The 19,683-nt window shown below is 42.5% G+C and overlaps 1 protein-coding gene across 2 annotated transcripts in view; it reads left to right on the top strand.

The window, feature by feature from the left end:
* RPS6KA2 (ribosomal protein S6 kinase A2) overlaps nucleotides 1-19,430 on the top strand; it is a gene marked incomplete at both ends in the record, with an annotated part of 314,704 nt that extends 295,274 nt beyond the window's left edge. For both annotated transcript variants that reach the window (XM_081998201.1, XM_081998202.1), the window contains 7 exons: nucleotides 6,344-6,433; nucleotides 7,879-8,037; nucleotides 10,314-10,475; nucleotides 14,722-14,798; nucleotides 17,471-17,588; nucleotides 18,749-18,886; nucleotides 19,305-19,430. In XM_081998201.1, coding sequence (XP_081854327.1) covers nucleotides 6,344-6,433; nucleotides 7,879-8,037; nucleotides 10,314-10,475; nucleotides 14,722-14,798; nucleotides 17,471-17,588; nucleotides 18,749-18,886; nucleotides 19,305-19,430 — 870 coding nt within the window. The remainder of the gene's footprint in view (nucleotides 1-6,343; nucleotides 6,434-7,878; nucleotides 8,038-10,313; nucleotides 10,476-14,721; nucleotides 14,799-17,470; nucleotides 17,589-18,748; nucleotides 18,887-19,304) is intronic.
* Nucleotides 19,431-19,683: the final 253 nt, after the last annotated feature.

The raw sequence follows: 19,683 nt of genomic DNA, 5'->3' as shown, positions 1-19,683 counted from the left end.
GACTTCCAGTTGCTGTAGCCAGAGCAGCAGATTAGGACTGTACCAGTGGCTCAGCTGCCTCAGTTCACACCCTTGTATCTCAGGTTCAGCTGCCAGGAAAGGTCACTTGGAGCAGTTGAAGAAGAGGCAGACGCTGGTTCCATTTGGGACTGGGGCAAAAAGGGCAGCCAAGGAGAGCTGCGCCTTATGCTCTGCAGCACGACCCACCAAAGCACCTCAGTCAAAGCCCCACAACCTATTTTTTATCCATACCCATGCTGCAGGGTGTACCTTTAATGCTCTCCAATGTTTGTGGTTGATGTTGTGGAATAAACCCACTAAAATAAAATGAAGAATTTTTGCTGCAGTCCAGGGTAGTGACATAGACCATGGTGCTAGGGGTTAAACCACAGTGCCAGTATTAGGTATGTGTAGCTTTCCCAAGAAGGGAGATGGCTACCCGTTGCCTATTTTGATTGACATGATTAGACAGAGCTTTTGTGTCCTGTGTCACTTAAGGGAAAAAATCAAGTCGTAGCCAAGCAAATGTTTTAATGCAGTCTTTTTTGTTCATTAAAGATGTACAAAGTCCTTTCATCCCAGCACAGGAAGACCCAGCAGCAGAGACCAGTTTCCTCACTGCTAGCTCCAGCTTAGCCTGGCCAGAGACCCATCTTTTCTCCTCAGGCCCATGTCGCTGCTCTTCCCATCAGTGCATCTCATGTTCCTTTTCTGTTTTCTTTCTCACTCTGTCACTTTTCTCTCGCTCTTTCTTTTAGGCTGTTTATTTTCCAGACAGAAAAGGCAGTTAAATTGTCACCTCCTACCTCTTGCCTTTTTCCAATCTCACAACTGTAGTGATGGAGAACTCCATGTGAGAAACACAGCCGTCCTCCTTGCGCAAGGTTGCCCAGGTTAATTTCAGCTGTTTGAAAAGGCAATTCGTATTAACAGGGCTAATTCTGCCCCAAGATGATTAGGGAGTGCTCACACATACCATTCCTTTGGCAGGGCTGGGAAGGACTGTAACATCTGCTAATGGCATAACTAAATCCAGAAGATGACATTTATCTACATGCTTGGAGGCACACAAATACCTTTACAAAACTGCAACAAGCAAATATAAATATATACTGTCTATATAGTTGCAATACCAATTTCAGCAAGGCTTTACCCACACAGGACTGTATTGATACTCTCTTTTATACTCATCAGTCCACTCTGGCAAGTTTGAAGACATTGAAAACACATTAGTAAGGGAGAATCGCGTGATTTTTTTCCATGCAAAAGACTTGTAGAAGGACTTACAAAAACTGGCCAGACATGTTACTTAGTATTTTGAAAATACTCTTTCCCGATCCTTTTTTCCTTGATAGAGAAAGAGTTCAGTATTGTCCTTTGATAGAGCTTGGCACATTTTAAAATAACATGAGGTTCTTACCCTAAATTCCACTGAAGAAAATGCACCTTTTTCTTTCAGCTAGTCAGTGAAATACACAAAGATTGTGATAGCCAAAGAACAAACAAGTCCCCTATTAGAACAAAGGACTCTATTGCATGTGCTGAGTCCGTTTTACTCTGGAATTGTTTCATCCACTGTTTAATACAGATGAGTTTCTAAGCAATCCCTGGGTGTTCAATACATAGATAAAAGTCTAGTTGTTGTATGGCTCAGTGTCTTATTTTTCTGAAGGACAACAGAAGACCCCTGTGCTTCATGGCTCTTCTCTGCCAAAGCTCTTGTTACATTTTCAGTTAAGTTATTTATACATTATGATGGCTTTCTGAGTTGGTGTTCTTCACCACACATCTACAGAGAGAATAGAAAAGTAGCATCATTACATATTACTCAAAACCTCAGGTGTAGTTGCAGAGAAAATCCTCCCTTAATTCTATAGCAGAGGGTGTTTACATATACATTTTAGCTGAGTTCAAATCAGAATGAATTTCCTAAGGAAAAGACATCATTCCTTGCACAGGAAGAACTGCAGGAGGTTCATGGGCTGTCACAGAGAGGAATAGAGAAGAGTCTGTCTTCATGCAAAACACAGTGTCTTAGAGGAATCAGAGTGACCAGGGTGGCAAATGCTCTTTGTTACCACAAGAAATATTTAGATGTTACATAGCTCAGCTTTTAATCGGGGTTTAAGAGTGTCATTGCTTATCTAAAATTAGACAGACATATTTAGCTTGCTAGCATCCAACAGCAGAGCTTGAAAGCTACTAGATAGCAAAAAAATTAATCAATTAATAATAATATTAATTCTGAACAAGAGTAGACACAGCTGTGTCACGTGCTGTGGCCATGTGTGGTCTCATGTAGGAAGTCCTGTGAGAGTACGGTAGTTCCTGTATCCAAATCTGTAACCTTAAATGATCTTTTTCTTTCTAGCACTGCAGCTTCTGGTATATAGGTAGGAAACAATCCAGAGCCTTTGATCCTCACTGGAGCAGGGTAGTCAACAACAGGCTATCCTTGTGGGGTCTCTCTGGGCAGCCTGAAAGCATAGCTCTGAGAGATGTTGTATTAAAATTAATTTGAGGACCATATCTAACTGCTACATTGATTGGGGTGAAGTGACACGTATGCTGTTCTCTGGTCTACACAATCTGCACTGCTTGAATTCAGTGGACAAAGCTAAAACCTCTCCATACACAGAGGTGGACTGACAATAGAGCTAATCTTTAAAAATTAGATACAATTAAACACCGAAGCAAGAGCAGAAGGAAGAAACAGTATCACAGAAAGGGAAAGCCAAGTGCCTGGTATGGGTGTCCGCTCTGTAGTGGTTCGCTGCTGATCAAAGCCTACTGGAAAGACCACCCATGTCCCCACTCGGGGAGAGCCCAGGGGGGCACCAGAGGTCAGCGCAGTGGGAGCGCAGCCCTGAGGAGCCAGCAGATGCTCACCAGAACCCCCCTGGAAAGGACTAGCAAGAAGCCTTTTTAGTTTCCAGGAGGCAGAGTACAACCATGTTTAGACTTTGTAATGCCTCCCTCACCTTCTCTGGCCATTGCTAAGTCTGACTTACTGAACACTTTTCAAATTACAGTTGAGGCTGCTTCATATATCTTGGCATTGGCCCACTCCAGGAAGGGGGATGTGTGCGTAGATAAGTGTGTAGGATTGTGGACGAGGTGTTCACGGTGATTTTGGACTCTGTGCCCAGCAGTCCAGGTGTTGCTGTCAGGAGAAGAAAGCGATTACCTCACAAGTACACCAGAAGCCACGTACTTTTGCCAGGAGGCCAAGTACTACTTTGCCCAAGCAGCCTGGCGGCCGGCTGGCAAGCGTGGGGAGAGTGTGCAGAGGGGCCCATGCCAGGGTTGCCTCCATCCTGCCTCTCTCCTGCTGCATCTGCATAAGGTGCTTGGAGCATGCTTTTCCTCCATGTTATATACAGCAACTCTCACACCAAAAATCAGAAAGTACAGCTGCACAAAAAGCCCTTATTTAACCCTGTCCGGTGAAACTACTGCCTTTTCACTTACATAATTTACTTATTCTGATACTTTTTGAGAATCTCAGAACTACTTATGAAAATCACTGGAAGCCCACAATGCATCTTCCTTAGCTCCTGTGTGCAATAAGGAGCACTGGGCCTGCATTTTACCACAGCTTATTTTGGCGCTAAGCTGGGGCAAGGTTTGCAGATGTTGTGGGGATGCAGTACCTCATGTTGTGATGCAGACACCTCTGGGTGCAAAAGGAGGCAGCAGCCACTGGCCGAACCACCCTGACATGGTAGCTTCCCTCTTTGGAAAGTCTGGCATGGGTTTAACAACACACCGAAACGCTTTCTGAAGAGGAAGACTGGGAGAATTGGGTATCACAGTGGAGCTGTGGGGCATGTTTAAGGAGCTGCTGTGGTCGTTGTAGCGTGAGAATAAATAAACTGCGTAGTGCAGCCAGTTTGAACTGGAGAGACATTTCTGCTAACGTTGCAGCAGCCACCTCCTGTGCTGCTTCATCATCCATGGGCCAAGTGTAAGTCACAGGCACGCTGAAGAGGGGCACCGTCATGGTGACAATCTCTCGCTGTGGAGGAAAAAAATTGTTCTGATCTGTCCAACCACACTGCCCAGGGACTGAGGGGAATTTGGCAGGTCCCTTCACAGCCCTGACAGTGATTTGTTGTGTGATTTGTGGCAGCTTGTCCATTTAATCACTGTATTGCAGCTTGTGCACCCATTTGGGCAAAAAGCATGCATGTTTAGCTGGACTGTCTTGCAATTTATATAGCATATTGTGACTTACATATCATCTACCGCTGTTGCTACTAAATCAGTAGCAGACTGCTTCAGGTTATGTTATTTTGAGTTTTGTGTTAGCTGAGACTATTTTTGGTTTGGTTTTTTTTTAGGCTATATATATACATTTATAGTCCTGCATTATTAATAGTTGGTTAAAATTTTCCACAGCTCTGGATATTTCCTTTTACAGGAAAATACAACAGAAAAGGAATCTGGAATATATTGCTTGCTACAGTACCATAGTAATAGTAATGCTTCACATAGTGGTAGTAATACTTGCTGCAGTAAATTCTGCAGCTTTGTACAAGGCAGGCAGATCCTAACACATGCACGTGTCTGTAACTCCATTAACTTGACAAGAGCTATATTAGTTCAGCCAAGGAACTGGTCCTGAGGATCTTTCTATATGTTAGAGTTATTGGTTGAGTGGGACACATTCAGTTGCTGTGGTTGTATTTATGAGGACTCATTCAATCAGGGTTTCATTGTCTTTTTGAGAATGTCTCAACTCAACTGGGAGAATAACATTATTCTAAGAAGAAACTGATAATGGAATTTTTTCCACTCACCTGTTTTGAGGTTTTTCCTTCATTTATTCAAATGGCTGAACAACAGCCATCTACCTGTGTCAGCTCCCTGTTGCACTTTCACTTGTCACATGTCACAAATCATTGATACGGCTTCAAATGCATACCTCAACCATGGACAACTACTAACCGTCATTATCACTGAAAATGCATGCCAGTCATGATGACTACGAAACCTCTGATATATATTCAAGTACCCACTATTATAACTGATGCATAAAATTCTAGACATGTACTTAAATGTATATCACCATAACTAAGCCGTAAAAAATGCATGCAAAAGCAGCCAGGCATTTATCCTCATTAACAAAAGAGATATTTAAAAAGTTGTCTCCTGCAGACTGTTCTGGTTGAAATCTGTGCTCTGTGCCTCATTCTTAGAGAGAATTAAGCACATTTAAGGTTGGAAGCCTTGAATCCAAGCCAATAATGGAATTACGATTGTCTGAAAATGCCACCCCTTCCTCTTCGGTGAACTTGTTATTCAAAAGTAGTGCTGCTGGTTTTGAGCAATAAGAAATCATGCCAAAATACTGTACTCCTAATGAGTTTCTAGTAGAATGAATCTTTTGCCATTCCTTGTGCAATTCAATTTGAGATTACAAAATACAGAGACCTCCCTTGGATTACTTTATAGCTATTTTTGATTCATATTTATCATATAGATCTGTGAAGTGAGAAACACTAATCAGTGCTCTCAGCTGGGCAAATGATTGAAGCTCTTTGACTGACATCACAAATATAAGTAATAGGAGCATGGATGAGGAGTCGGTGCCATCCTAACAGCAGGCTTTCCATGAAGTGGTGCTCTCTAAGCAGCAGGTGTCATGTTTTTCTGAGACCTGCTGCTATAAAACTAAGAAGTTTTCATGTCTTACTATACTCTCTGATAAGGCAAAAGATGCTGAATACAGAGAAGTGATATATAGAGCAGATTTCTTTCTAGCTGAGGAAGGGGCAGAGTTCGGTTACACGGCCAAATGCAATCTCTGGCTACTCTCTTGTTCATTACAACTGCAAGGCTCAAAGACCCAAGTGATTACCAATAGCTTCAACTCAGATCTCCCCTGACAGTAAATGTCTATACATTTTCACTTCTGACAAACCCACCTGATAAGTAATTTCTATTAATTTATCAACAGATATATAAGCACATACCAATGTTAGGAATGTATCTATTTTTTATGTCAGGTCCTTTTAAAACTGTTGTTACTTCAAAACTCTCCAGGTTGTTTGATTTCTAAATGACACTTCTTCTAACTGACGTTATTTATGGGCAAACAAAACTATAAGCATCAAAAAGAGGGCCTACGCCTTCAGAATCTAAACTAATTATTGCTCCATCTGGCTTTGGCATATAGTCAGCACGGCTCTCATTTGCACAGGGTTTGATCTGTCCTCTCCTGCAATAATGATTAATAGAAGAATTTTAAATATTAATTTGTTTAAACCATAGAAATTGCTTGTTTTGTGCTTAGTGCTGCTAGCCAGTATCTTACTACACTGCGCTTCATTTATTCCAGATAATTGATAAGAGCAAGAGAGACCCCTCTGAAGAAATTGAGATCCTCTTGCGATACGGACAGCATCCAAACATTATTACTCTTAAAGATGTGAGTAATCTTTGAGCACTTCAACATTAAGTTATTCTCATCTTATGGTCAAGCTCATCTACTAGTTCATGTCTGGAAAATTCTTCAGTTGAAGGTCAGAAATAAAATCAGACCCTTTGAAATCAAGGGAAATTCCTGGATAGCAGTTGGAAAGACTGGTCAGGTTATACATTTTCCAGTTACTGTCTAACCAATTGCAGACAAAAACAAAAGTGCTGGAGAACAACAAAATGTGTTTGGTTGTGCAGCACATTTCAGAAGTGAGATCTCCCTAGTTGGGTGTTTTGGAGCTAGTTGCGGAGCACACACAGTGGTGCTGCTGGGCAGGGGCTCCTCTTCCATGAGCAGCAGCCATTCCCATAGGGCCTATGCTATCTGCTTTGTTGGGAAGAGGAGAGCTCACAAAGCTGCTAGCGTTTCCCTCAATAGTGGTTTAATGCTGGGAGTATTTACCTTCTACTGAAGCAGCCTGAGACGACATGAACATATCTTTCTTCAGCATTTCATATGAAGAAGAGCGTTCACTATGCTTACATGCAGTAATGACCTTTAGTCAGAGATGTTTTACTTACGCTGCCTGCAGTCTCACCTAGGATTGTCCCTGCTGTGTCAGATTCAGAGTTTACAGAACAAAATCCTGCTGGTGTCAGTACGTTATGGTTCAGACCTTAGAGATGTATATTAAAAATTTCTAATCACATGCCCTCAGGAAAGTCTCACCTAATTCGTAGGTGTTAAAGAGTATCTTAAAAGCTGTGCATAAAAGGTTTTATATTCCTTTCCAAAACCATTTAGCATTGATGACTGTAACACTATTATTGCAGTCCATATAAAGGATTATGACATGAAAATGGCCGTCTTCCAGTTTAGACAAAAAATGTCTTTTACCCCTTGCAATTGACATTGAAGGTAAATACATCTTGCAGCTGATGTCAACAATATATTCACCAGAACTGCAAATATAAACTATATGATATCACTGGAAGCAGGTCTTGGCCAACAGTATAATAGAGTTCATTTAGCTGATCAGGAGTCAAAGGGAAATATTGATATTTGAAATGGCAAATGTTACCCTGTAGGATTGGAAAGAGACAACACTGCTGAGAAGGAGGCTTGGGTGAGAGCCAGCAGACATTTCAGGCTGTGTGAAGTGGTGCTGCTTTTAGCAGCTTGGTCTACTCTGCTGACATGATAGCAGATTAGGAAAGCTCCATTTCTGTGTGGACAAATCAGCAAGTTGCTACAGACACAAAAAAAAGTGATTATTAAGTCATTTTATAAGGTTGCCTTTTCTGTTGTTTAGCGTAATAAGCATATTTCCCACTCATTAGCTGCCATTTTCTTCTTGCAACATCTCACACAAGCAAATCAACACTGTGATTAAAGGACCAACCTTCACCAAGTTAGTGGATCCAAAACATATATTTCTTCTGTTACCCTTCTAGGTCTATGATGATGGGAAATATGTGTACCTAGTGATGGAACTGATGCGGGGAGGTGAGCTCCTGGACCGCATTCTTCGGCAGAAGTGTTTCTCAGAGCGAGAGGCCAGCGCTGTGCTGTGCACCATCACCAGGACTGTGGACTACCTTCACTCTCAGGGTGTAAGCATTGTTTTTTTGGCTATCCGCATCAACCTTCTTAAAGAAGAACTTTCAGAAACAGCAAATAACTGTGATTTTGCTTCTCTGAAATGTAAATACATTTTGTCCCCCAAAAAACCTTTCTCCATATTTAAAATTGCATTTAGTTGTGAAATAGAGTCATAGGCTTTTTAGCCATTTCCCAACTGAACTGCAGTATGTTGAAGTGGTATTTTCATCCCCAAATTACACTGATTTTCAAGTTCATGTACTTTATTGAGATACTAGTTGTTTACTTTTTATCACAGTCATTATTGCAGTACCTGATCTTTTAACAGAATTTCAAATAGGGTAGCAGAATCAGCAGATAGATAGAAAATCAAATGCTCAGCTTTCCAAACAAAGTGGCAGTTTGAGGAGCTGATGGGGAAGGTTTCTGACACGCTGTTAAAGAGCTGGCTTTTAAAATCTAAGCTTTCTATATAAGGTAGTTTGAAAACCTCTCCTTTTCTGCTTGTCAGGGACAAGCAGTTTGGATGACTAGTCAAATATTTGCTGCTTTTTATGTTTCATAGTGTGCTTGGGCTTTTATGTTTTCATGATAGTTTTTCAGTCCTGCTCTAACCAATAAAGGCTGTTTTCCCACCACTGAAATGCAGCACCTCTGGTAAAACACACAGCCACGTGGAAGTTACTTGCCTACAGAAAGGACTTTTGTGAATACGTTTTGAAATGATGAAAATAAATAATCCTTCCCTTCATGTGTGAGCCCCTCATATGGACAATCACAAGAAGACACTTATAGACTTTCCTCCTATGATGGGTGTACTGGGTTTGCATGGCAAGGTTTTGGTAGCTGGGGGGCATAGGGGTGGCTTCTGTGAGAAGCTGCCAGAAGCTTCCCCTGTGTCTGATAGAGCCAATGCCAGCCGGCTGCAAGTTGGACCCACCACTGGCCAAGGCTGAGCCCATCAGTGATGGTGGCAGCACCTCTGGGATAACGGATTTAAGAAGGGGAAAAAAACTGCACACAGCAATTGCAGACAGAGAGAGGAGTGCAAATATGTGAGAGGAACAGCTCTGCAGACACCCAGGTCAGTGCAGAAGGATGGGCAGGAGGGGCTCCAGGCACCAGAGCAGAGATGCTCTGGTGAAGACCATGGTGAGGCCGGCTGTGCCCCTGCAACCCCCCTGCACCCCACGCTGGAGCAGATCTCCACCTGCAGCCCGGGAGGACCCCACGCCAGAGCAGGTGGATGCCTGAAGGAGGCTGTGACCCCATGGGAAGCCCACGCTGGAGCAGGCTCCTGGCAGGACCTGTGGCCCTGTGGTGAGAGGAGCCCAGGCTGGAGCAGGTTTGCTGGCAGGACTTGGGACCCCGTGGGGGCCCGCGCTGGAGCAGTCTGTTCCTGAAGGACAGCACCCCATGAAAGGGACCCAGGCTGGAGCAGTTCGTGAAGAGCTGCAGCCTGTGGGAACGACTCATGCTGGAGAAGTGGAGGACTGTCTCCCATGGGAGGGACCCCATGCTGGAGCAGGGGGAGAGTGTGAGGAGTCCTGCACCTGAGGGGGAAGGAGTGGCAGAGACAACGTGTGATGAACTGACCACAACCCCCATTCCCCGTCCCCCTGCACCGCTTGGTGGGGAGGAGGTAGAGAACTTGGGAATGAAGTTGAGCCTGGGAAGAAGGGAGTTGTGGGGGGAAGGTGTTTTAAGATTTGGTTTTAGTTCTCATTACCCTACTCTGATTTCATTGGCAATAAATTAAATTAATTTCCCCAAGTCAAGTTTGTTTTGCCCATGATGATAACTGGTGAGTGATCTCTCCCTGTCCTTATCTCGACCCACGAGCCCTTCGTTATATTTTCTCTCCCCAGCCAGCTGAGGAGGGGAATGATAGAGCAACTTTTGTGGGCACCTGGCATCCAGCCAGGGTCAGCCCACCACAGATGGGATTCCTTCTTTACCTTTCAGATGAATATTTAGGGCCATCAGGTTCCAGGAGACTTTTTGTTTGTACAGCGGCCCACTCTGACCAGCCTCAGAAAAGGTGTCCCGCCTTAGAGCAGCAGCTTCCATCTTAATACATCAGCAGATGCTGTCAAACATGTTCTTTCTGATTTTAACAGACTTTAATCTTACATTTTTCCTTTGTTTGCCCAAGGCTGTTAAGTAAGTTTTCTCCAAAACTTAAATATTTCAAGCATGAGCTGCCTCAAGCAGCAGACCAGAAATGGCAGCCAAGCCTTGATGCTCCTTGACCTCCTCACTTGTTACTCACTGCTTTCTTGTTAAGGTGGTGCACCGAGATCTGAAACCAAGTAATATCCTCTACATGGATGAGTCAGGAAACCCAGATTCCATCAGGATCTGTGACTTCGGGTTTGCCAAGCAACTGAGAGCAGAGAACGGGCTGCTCATGACTCCCTGCTACACTGCCAACTTTGTCGCTCCTGAGGTAGGATCTGATTTCAAAGCCGTGAGTAATGAACATGTCCTAGGAAGCAGTCCTTCTTCCCTCTCTCCCTTTTCCTCACTTACATGAGGAGAAAGGCAGAAACCAGGCTACTGGCACTTGCACAGCCTCTATTATTGTAAGTTTCCTATTCCTGGTCTTGTCAGGCCAGTTGTTTTTCTCCAGCCAGAAGTCAGTATCTGTCTCAGACTGACATACACGATGATTTGTTCATTACAAAGATAAATACCGTTTTTTCTGTAGCTGCTTCTGCTCAGGCTGCTTCCCCTGTAGTGCACTGTGTCAGAACGGGCTAAGGCTTAAAAGTGAAATCTTCATATCAGGAATAAGACTCAAAAGAAAAATCTATGTATGAAATCCTTACTATGCTGAAGCCAGGGGGAGCTGTATTATCGATTTCATTGAGCTAAAGGAACATCTCTCCTCTTGGGCTTTCATAGTATGAATCTGCCCTGTTAAGGGGGATGTAGGAAAGGGCTGCTTTCCTGTTTTTACAGACAGAGAGATGGGGACAGACCAAGCAGCTGGCCCCAAGCACAGGGAGAGGTGGCTCTGCATCACTTGTGAGTGCTGTTCCTTTCACACAGCCCCACAGGAGTGGGTTTGGGTCCCACACTGTTTGAATGGCTTGGACTGTTTGCCCAAGGGGTAACCAAGGGGTTAATTTCCTGGGTAATTGTCCATTTCTTGGAATGATGCTTACCAGCAATTTTATTATTTGCAATCCACAACTTCAGATGTGTGTCTGCCCCTGCTTATTATAGTCCTTATAAGAAAAATACAAAACTATTGCCTTTCAGTACTTCATCTGTCCTCTACTGTCAAATACCACTTTCTCCCAGTCGGTATCATTCATCAATCTTTTCTTCCCCATAGCTCTCCTCCATCCAGTATTCATCTGCATGGTACATAACTGGGAAGTGAAAAATGGGATGAATTTTCTGTGCATGGTCCTTTTGTGATATCAAAAGACAGAGGAATCACAGCCTTCCAGCGTCAGAAGAACGATTTGTTAAATTGAGACCATTGCCGGGGCAGTATAAATTCAAAGCAAATTTTTTTCAGAAAAAAAATCTTCCATTGCCAAGACAGATTGGTTTGTTATTTTATTGCTGTTTGGTTGGGGTTTCATTTTAGAAATGGGAATGAGCTGTTTAAAATTTATCAAAATAAGTTAAAAATTTTCTGTGGCACCACAGCCGTTCAATTTCTAAACAAAAAAATAATCATGTTTGCAAGATTTAAAGCACTGCTATTTTATATATTGTCTGTAATTGCAAATGTTGCCAGCCCAGTGCAGTTTCAGATCAGACTCTTCTGATTTGAACTGAAAGCAGAAATCACGCTCCCAGACATTTGTGATGAGTAAGACAGGTCCTGCTAATGCAGGAAACGTTGGAGACTAACTGAAACATTACCAGAACTGGCAGAGAGCTTACATAAAGTCTTAAGTGCTTTTACATTTTACCTGTGATACAGTGCTGCCCTCCAGCCTAGACTTGACTTTCACCTTCCCTGTCAGAGCCCCGCCACGATGTCCGCCGTATGCCCATGACACTAAACAAGGCGTCAGAGAGTCAGCTGAACGGACGACACAAGAGCACAGCGGCAGAGGAAGGAGGACATGGTTGCCCACTTGGGTCTCCCTTTATTTTGGAAACATTTAGTTTGGGGTTTAGATGAGAACGTGAGCAAAGATGAAGGCCAGATGAAGGAGAGAAAGACGCAGGCTGCCGCCTAGTGCGAGCAGTGCTGTGTGCAGGGAGCGAAGAGCGAGGCCGGGCAGGAGGGGTTGCAGGATCCTGTTTCCCTACTGATGCAACAGGGTCCTTTTGGAGAAAGTAAAAGATTTTATTCTGCAGTTTTCTCCAAAATCTGTGAAGAACTACTGTTTTGGCATTTGAAATTATGAGATTGTTTATTAGCTTTCATTTCCCATATGCATCCCTGCTTGTGTCCCAACTGAGAAAAGCCTGGATTTGTTACATTGTTAATCCAATAAATCAAAGCCTGCAGAAATAAAAGGGGTTTGGATAAATGTCTGAGCCATTATCAGAACTGGATGAACCCAGAGGAGGTTTATCACCACAATGCCCTGCCATGTGTGGAGCTAAGAACCAGCTCATGCGTGTATTTCAGATCCCACCAAATTCTCTTTTAGGGTGACCTAGACCCCTTCATGGGTGGTAAATTCTCCAGCATCCATTAGAGTAGGATACCAGTGCATCTTTTGCAAAGCTCTTTCCCTGACTTATTTCTTTCTAAGACAGCTGCCTGTTCCTGTTGGATAATAGCTGCCTCCTAGATCAAACACTAATCTTTCTGGCCAAACTTTCCAAGAGTTACTCCTGCTAGCTCAGTGTTCTCGTGTTAACCAGAGCTGCACAGACCTGATGGAGACATTTTCAAGTAGAAGCATCACTAACTGATCCTCTTGTTATCTGTGGAGTAAAGTTGCTGTCGATAAAAACTAATTGCCAGCAAAGCTTTCCCTAGAGACTGGCACAGAGTGAATGCCCCTATTATCTAGCAGCATTCTTGCAAACTGAATGACAGCACACAGTGACACCTGCCCATTTTTTGGGGGTTGTGTAACCATTTGCTTAATACCCTGCTCCACTAAACGTCATCACTGCCCCATTTTTATGTCATTTGCCTTGGAATAGGCAACCTTGTCCTTGGTTATTGGAGGAAGACAGCAATGGCAATGAAAATTGCCAAACTATTCAACAAGCAACAAGAATGGCCACACCAAAAGATAAATGTTGGGTATTCAGTCTCACAGGTGAAGCGAGAAGCAACTGGGTTTGTCACATAGCAAAGAAGTTTTTCCCATAAAAACTAACATTAACAGAGGGGGAATTGAATGCAGGAACTAAAGAAATAGAAACAATTAAAACAGCCAGAGAGCATATATATGATGTGCAGAAGAGAGAGGCAGAAGCAGGATTTTACCAGCTTTGTCAACAGGAGGAAATGCACCTTTTTCTCCGTTTTGTTTTGGTTTTTTTCCTAGGTAGCAAATGTTCACTCAGCAGCATACCTGGCAGATGGTTGCTTTGCCACTCATCATTTGTAAAATCTGTCGAGGCAACATTTTCTGAAATTGTTTTTTCCTAGCAGTGCTTGGTCTTTTCTGCAATAGACTTCAGATAGCTGAAATAACTCCTGGGTAATAAGGCTGCAGGTCAGAGTAAGACTGAATTTGTACATTCCTTTTTTACATGCTTGGCAAAAAATTGATGTTCTACTGATCCATCAAAAGGGGACAAAACTCTCTGTGTGTGTCAGGACTGAATAAACAGAAGGGTAGTTTGCTTTTACGAGCAAGTAGGAGATCTGGAGATGGTCCTTGAGGTTTTCTGAGCCAAATAGAAACAAAGTTCTTCCCCTAATCTCAGCAATGCTGCCTCAGTTGGTGACTTCATTTTCACTTGGACCTGCTCTTACTCAAATAGGCATTTTTTCAGGTATGCATTATCATAAATGAAATACAGATTTTACCCTTACTGTTATAACTCACCATCCTGTACCAACATTGAACCTACTGGTCAGGGCTCTGCTGAGTATCGTGGGTCTTGTTTTCCCCATAGGGAAAAGAGATCAAGTTTTAGACTATTATCTGTTAAGTCCAGCCTAAATGTGGCCACTTTTCTTAATACAGAGTAAGATAAGGATAAGCTTTTTACCTTTCTTTGCAGTTGTCATGCTTCTTTACTAGTCTGACATCAGATATATGTTAGTGTGCATCCACTTGTTGTATCAAATCAAAACTGAGCTCAGACATGCTTATCACTGACACTCAACCTTACACTTGTTGCATCCACAGTGTTCTTGGTAACCTTTTTGTTAGGAGGATACATTTCAAAGTATTAACGAGCTTTTGTAAGAAACTTTTCAAAACACTGAAATGTTGTTCTGCTTTGCTGTGTGTTAGATGGTCAGAGAGGCTCCCAGAGCCTCCAACATACTGCATTCATCTCTGTCACTGTGGAGGTGACAGATGTGCTGGGCTTGAACACCAACCAGCTCACTGCAGCCTGGGCTTCACCTTGCTCTACACCATTTTAATCCTGAGGCAGCCACCTGTTCAAGCCAGATACGTGCTTAAGCCCTAGAAATGTCAGCAGATACAACCACCAATTGGTGCTTTTTGAAGATCAGAAGCTAAAAATTCATGAATGCAGATTAACCTATTTTCATCTCCCTCTTTCCTTCATTCACATAGGTCCTTAAACGCCAAGGTTATGATGCAGCCTGTGACATCTGGAGCTTGGGGATCCTACTGTACACCATGTTGGCAGGGTGAGTGAAGAGGTTTTCCTTGAGCAGCAGTCTCCAGTGGGCTCAGCACTTCAGCACTGATAAAGCCAGAAAGGAGTCACAGATAGAGACAGCAAACTGTCTGGCCTCCTTTGAGAAATGTTGTATGAGGCAAGAAAATAGATATCAAGACCTAGAATTAGAATAAGTTTTTCCAGAACACATAAATATCTTTGACACTTTACAAGTTGTTCAGGTTTTTAACAGCCTGTGCCCATTAAATGTGCACTGAGACCTAGACTGCTAAAATGCTCACTCACCACTTAAGCAGCGTGAAAGTTTTACATTAGGAGAGGAATGTAGGAATATGAAGAGCCATACCATCTTCACCTTATCCATAAAAGGATGTTCATTCATTTCTATTAATACATGTATTCTCTTCAGCTTCATTCTTCTTATACTGTTGTGCTTACTGAGGTATCTGAGCACCTTTAAAGGCTAAAAAAAAAACCCCATAGTTTTCAAATGCTATTAAAGACTTGCCATAGGTTTGCACTGATACACAACCAGAATCAGTAAGTAAAATCAACACATTACCTACATGTTTGTTTAGTTGATTATATTAAAAATGCTTCTTTTTGAAATGTGGAAAAAATCCAAGTATATTTGAATCTGAAATACAAATTACACAACTTAGTGGATATTAAATTTGCCAACAGGTGCTATTAACTTGTATCTCACTTTTTTCTGCACTTACAAGAGAAAATAAGAGTAATGCAAACAGTTCAGAGGTGCTGACTTTTTAGGTGCCAGCACTGCATTTACAGAATCACAGAATCGTTAAGGTTGGAAAAGAGCTTTAAGATCATCAAGTCCAACCATCAACCCAACACCATGCCCCCTAAGCCATGTCCCAAAGTGCCAAGTCTACACGTTTTTTGAACACTTCCAGTGATGGTGACTCTACCACCTCCCTGGGCAGCCTGTTCTAATGCTTGACTACTCTCTCCATAAAGAAATTTTTCCTAATACCCAATCTAAACCTCCCGTGGCGCAACTTGAGGCCATTTCCTCTTATCCTATCACTAGTTACTTGGGAGAAGAGACCATCACCCACCTCACCACAACCCCCTTTCAGGTAGTTGTAGAGAGCAATAAGGTCTCCCCTCAGCCTCCTCCAGACTAAACCACCCCAGTTCCCTCAGCCACTCCTCATAAGACTTGTGCTCCAGACCCCTCACCAGCTTCACTGCCCTTCTCTGGACACGCTCCAGCACCTCAACATCCTTCTTGTAGTGAGGGGCCCAAAACTGAACACAGGATTCAAGGTGCGGCCTCGCCAGTGCCCAGTACAGGGGCACAATCACTTCCCTACTCCTGCTGGCCACACTATTTCTGATACAGGCCAGGACGCTGTTGGCCTTCTTGGCCACCTGGTCACACTGCCAGCTCATGTTCAGCCGGCTGTCAACCAGCACCCCCAGGTCCTTTTCCGCCGGGCAGCTCTCCAGTCACTCCTCCCCAAGCCTGTAGCGTTCCATGGGGTTATGGTGACCGAAGTGCAGGACCCGGCACTTGGCCTTATTAAACCTCATACAGTTGGCCTCAGTCCATCGATCCAGCCTGTCCATTTAGAGATGGTCTTGTTCTTCCACACCAGAAGAGAGTTAGTAGGAACTGACTGTTATTTGCAACCAGGATTTTATTCTCCTCACATCATCACTATGAGCACAGAGGGCTCAGACACCCAGGACTAGAGCACAAGCCTGGGATCCTGTTAATGCAGGTAGTGACAGACTTTGGAGTTTTAGCCAGTCTTTAACCCTTACTGTATCCCTCTTGATAGACTGCAGTAATATTATGTATGTCTTTGGGCTGAACTTCTGTGAAATCTGACACGTTTTTGAAAATGAGAAAATACAGCATGAGGAATTGAATGTGCTATTAGAAACCAGGTGGGATAGAAAGCTGTGGCCAAACGAACTGTTTAACAATCTAAAAAACACACTGGCAAGCTTTCAGAAAAGACAAGACCGATGGAAGGAAAAGTATAAAAATCACAAATACCCCCTTCTTCTAAACCTACACAGCTGTCCAGATTGCAGAGTAAAATTTGGCCTGATAGATTGTAGCTGCAAAAATCTTATCACTTGTCACTTTATGAAGACAAAAAGTGTGCCCTCTGCATGTGACACTAATTTAGTAAAGCTGAGTGCATTTTACTAGTAATTTCTGACTGACTAGATCAGGAAGTAACCTATTGCAGATCATTTGTTTTGCCCGCCAGACTTGCACATTATGGCTAACAAAGCATTGTGAAATAGATTATAAAGGGTTCTTTTTTCTTTTCCTTTTTTTCTGTTGCAGATCCTAATTTTCTCCTGTATTAATTTTTTTATGCTTTTGGCCATAAAGCAGAGTTAAAACAAATAAAGAGGTAAAAACCTGTCTATTTTTTAAAAAGAATATTTCATTCCTAAAAAATGAGAACGGAACAAAATTTAAAAAAAACAATTAAGGAATCAGTCTCTTCCTCTGCAGAACAACTTAGTATGAGGAACCACCGGACTGTATAGTTTGAGTGAAAATGAAGAGCGATGTCTGTGGTCAGTTCTGGAACCAAATTCCTTTTGTAATGGCTGGCAGTTAGCACTAGACCCTAGAAATCATATACTTGCAAATAGCACTGTATTTCTTCCTCTCTTTTTAAATAGGTTCACTCCTTTTGCAAATGGACCAGATGACACCCCAGAGGAGATTCTGGCCAGGATTGGCAGTGGCAAATATGCACTTACAGGAGGAAACTGGGATTCAGTATCTGATACTGCAAAGGTCAGTAAACACTTTCTCAGATTTTTTTCTTGTTGTCTGAAATGGGCTTGCAGTCTGCAATTGTAACAAACCTCAGAGAGAGATAGTCAGAAGGGTTATTTCTTGGTGCCCTATGAAGTACAAGCTTCCTTCTTTATGTTTCTACCACTCTGCATGCAATAGTGTGTTAGGAATTTTGGTACTTTATTTCATTAAACTAAGGCATAATATAGCACCATCAATTGTCAATACTCTTAACATCAAAATAGTGCAGAACTCTTTTGATGCAACTGAACTTTTAGAAGTGTAGGGTGGTCAATGTCATAAATTCATGGTGTATATGTGAATCACCTTTTTGCTCCTCAAAGTTAACCGGAAGCAGGCAGTTTATAAACTAGCATTTTTAATTCCTTTACCGTTCATAGTTTAGGTTGCTCATCTATCACAAAGCATAAAAACCCAAGATAATAGAATTCATCTGATGCTGAGATTTTTGGGCACCAAGCTGTGCACTAGTCTATAGGACATGTAGATGGACAGGAAAGCTTCCTGTCAGAAGATGGACAGGACAAACTTCCAATTGCCTGGCAATAATCACAAACTTTGACAGGATTTAGATATTCCCACAAGATATTTCAGTTTTAGCAACCAGTAGTATCCAATGGAAGAATATCCCATCACAAAACTGCAAGCCATCCTAGCAAATTCGCCATCTTTCTGTCAACACTTATGAGCCTCACAATTAATTTTTTATTAGATGTCCAGTTTTGAAATTAAAATGTTCAGATGTGGTAGAACTAATCTAATTTAATTTTAGCCACTTGAATGGCTAAACTCTGAGGGAATTCCTAGAGAGGATGCCATCTGGAGAGATGCCTCCAGATGGCATCCTCTCTTAGGTGGAGTTTATCACTCCTACAAGGGGACTAATAATTAACACTCAATAAGATGAATACTCTCCACATTATCTTTTGACTGGGTTATCAGTCAAGAGTTGAACATTACATTTGTAAATTTTGTAGATCAGCCTTTCCACTTAAAAAATAAAAAGCATATTTAAAGTACATCCCTCTTTCCATTGGACATGCTGGTGACGACACTGCCACCGGGAAGATCTTAGTAAAACCTGCATTGCTATTAATTACTTTTTCCCTTTCACTGTTTCTCCCTTTTAAACCCAGGACATTGTGTCAAAGATGCTTCACGTAGACCCTCATCAGCGCCTCACAGCAGTCCAAGTCCTAAGACATCCATGGATAGTGAACAGGGAGTATTTGTCTCAAAACCAACTCAGCAGACAGGATGTTCACCTGGTGAAGGTACATCCTACCCCCTGCTTCTTCCTTCCTTGCAGAATGAGCTGTCATTTGTGTAAATATTCTAGAAAGTGATAGAGGAATTGGGAAGATTATTTGCCACAGAGGCCAAATATAATATGGCACCATATTAACAGTAAAGCTTTTTGACCTGTCACCTGCTCCATATTTTTAACTTCCATCTGCCTTGTGATGACCTGGTGGGACTCTGCGCACATACCACTTTGAATCAGGGACACCCCAGCTGTCTGCCAGCCTAAACATTATAATTTAATGGAAAACATCCATGCATGTCCATTTTTTTTCAGGGGACTGTATTTCCTTATTAGGAAAGGGAGGGGAAAAGCATCAGAACTGAATTTCAGCCCAGCATTTTTGCTGAGGAAAAAAAAATTCTCTTTTCTCTTTTTCTATTTTACAGGGTGCAATGGCAGCCACTTACTTTGCTTTAAACCGAGCACCTCAGGCACCAAGGCTGGAGCCTGTATTGTCCTCCAATCTGGCTCAGCGGCGGGGCATGAAAAGACTTACCTCTACCAGGTTGTAGCAGTACCCCAAAAGGCCTCTTTGAAAACCCACAGTTTATTATTTGAGAGATTCATCTTTACTTGGCTAGCAGAACTATTTTGGACAACCTGCACATGAAATTGCCAGAACTAGCAGAAGCCCAGCATAAGGCGAAGTTCTCCTTTGCTCCATAATTTCTTTTACATTCCAGCCAGGGTCCAAAGTTTAACAACTTCACAAAGATGTGCCAATTTTGCCAGTAGCTCTGTTTCGTTACTGAGATAAAGCCAAAT

The sequence above is a fragment of the Phaethon aethereus genome, assembly GCF_964289735.1.
Source record: "Phaethon aethereus genome assembly, chromosome: 3".
Taxonomy (NCBI): Eukaryota; Metazoa; Chordata; class Aves; order Phaethontiformes; family Phaethontidae; genus Phaethon; species Phaethon aethereus.
The sequence above is the reverse complement of the archived record's forward strand: the minus strand, read 5'-3'. Positions and strand labels throughout refer to the sequence as shown.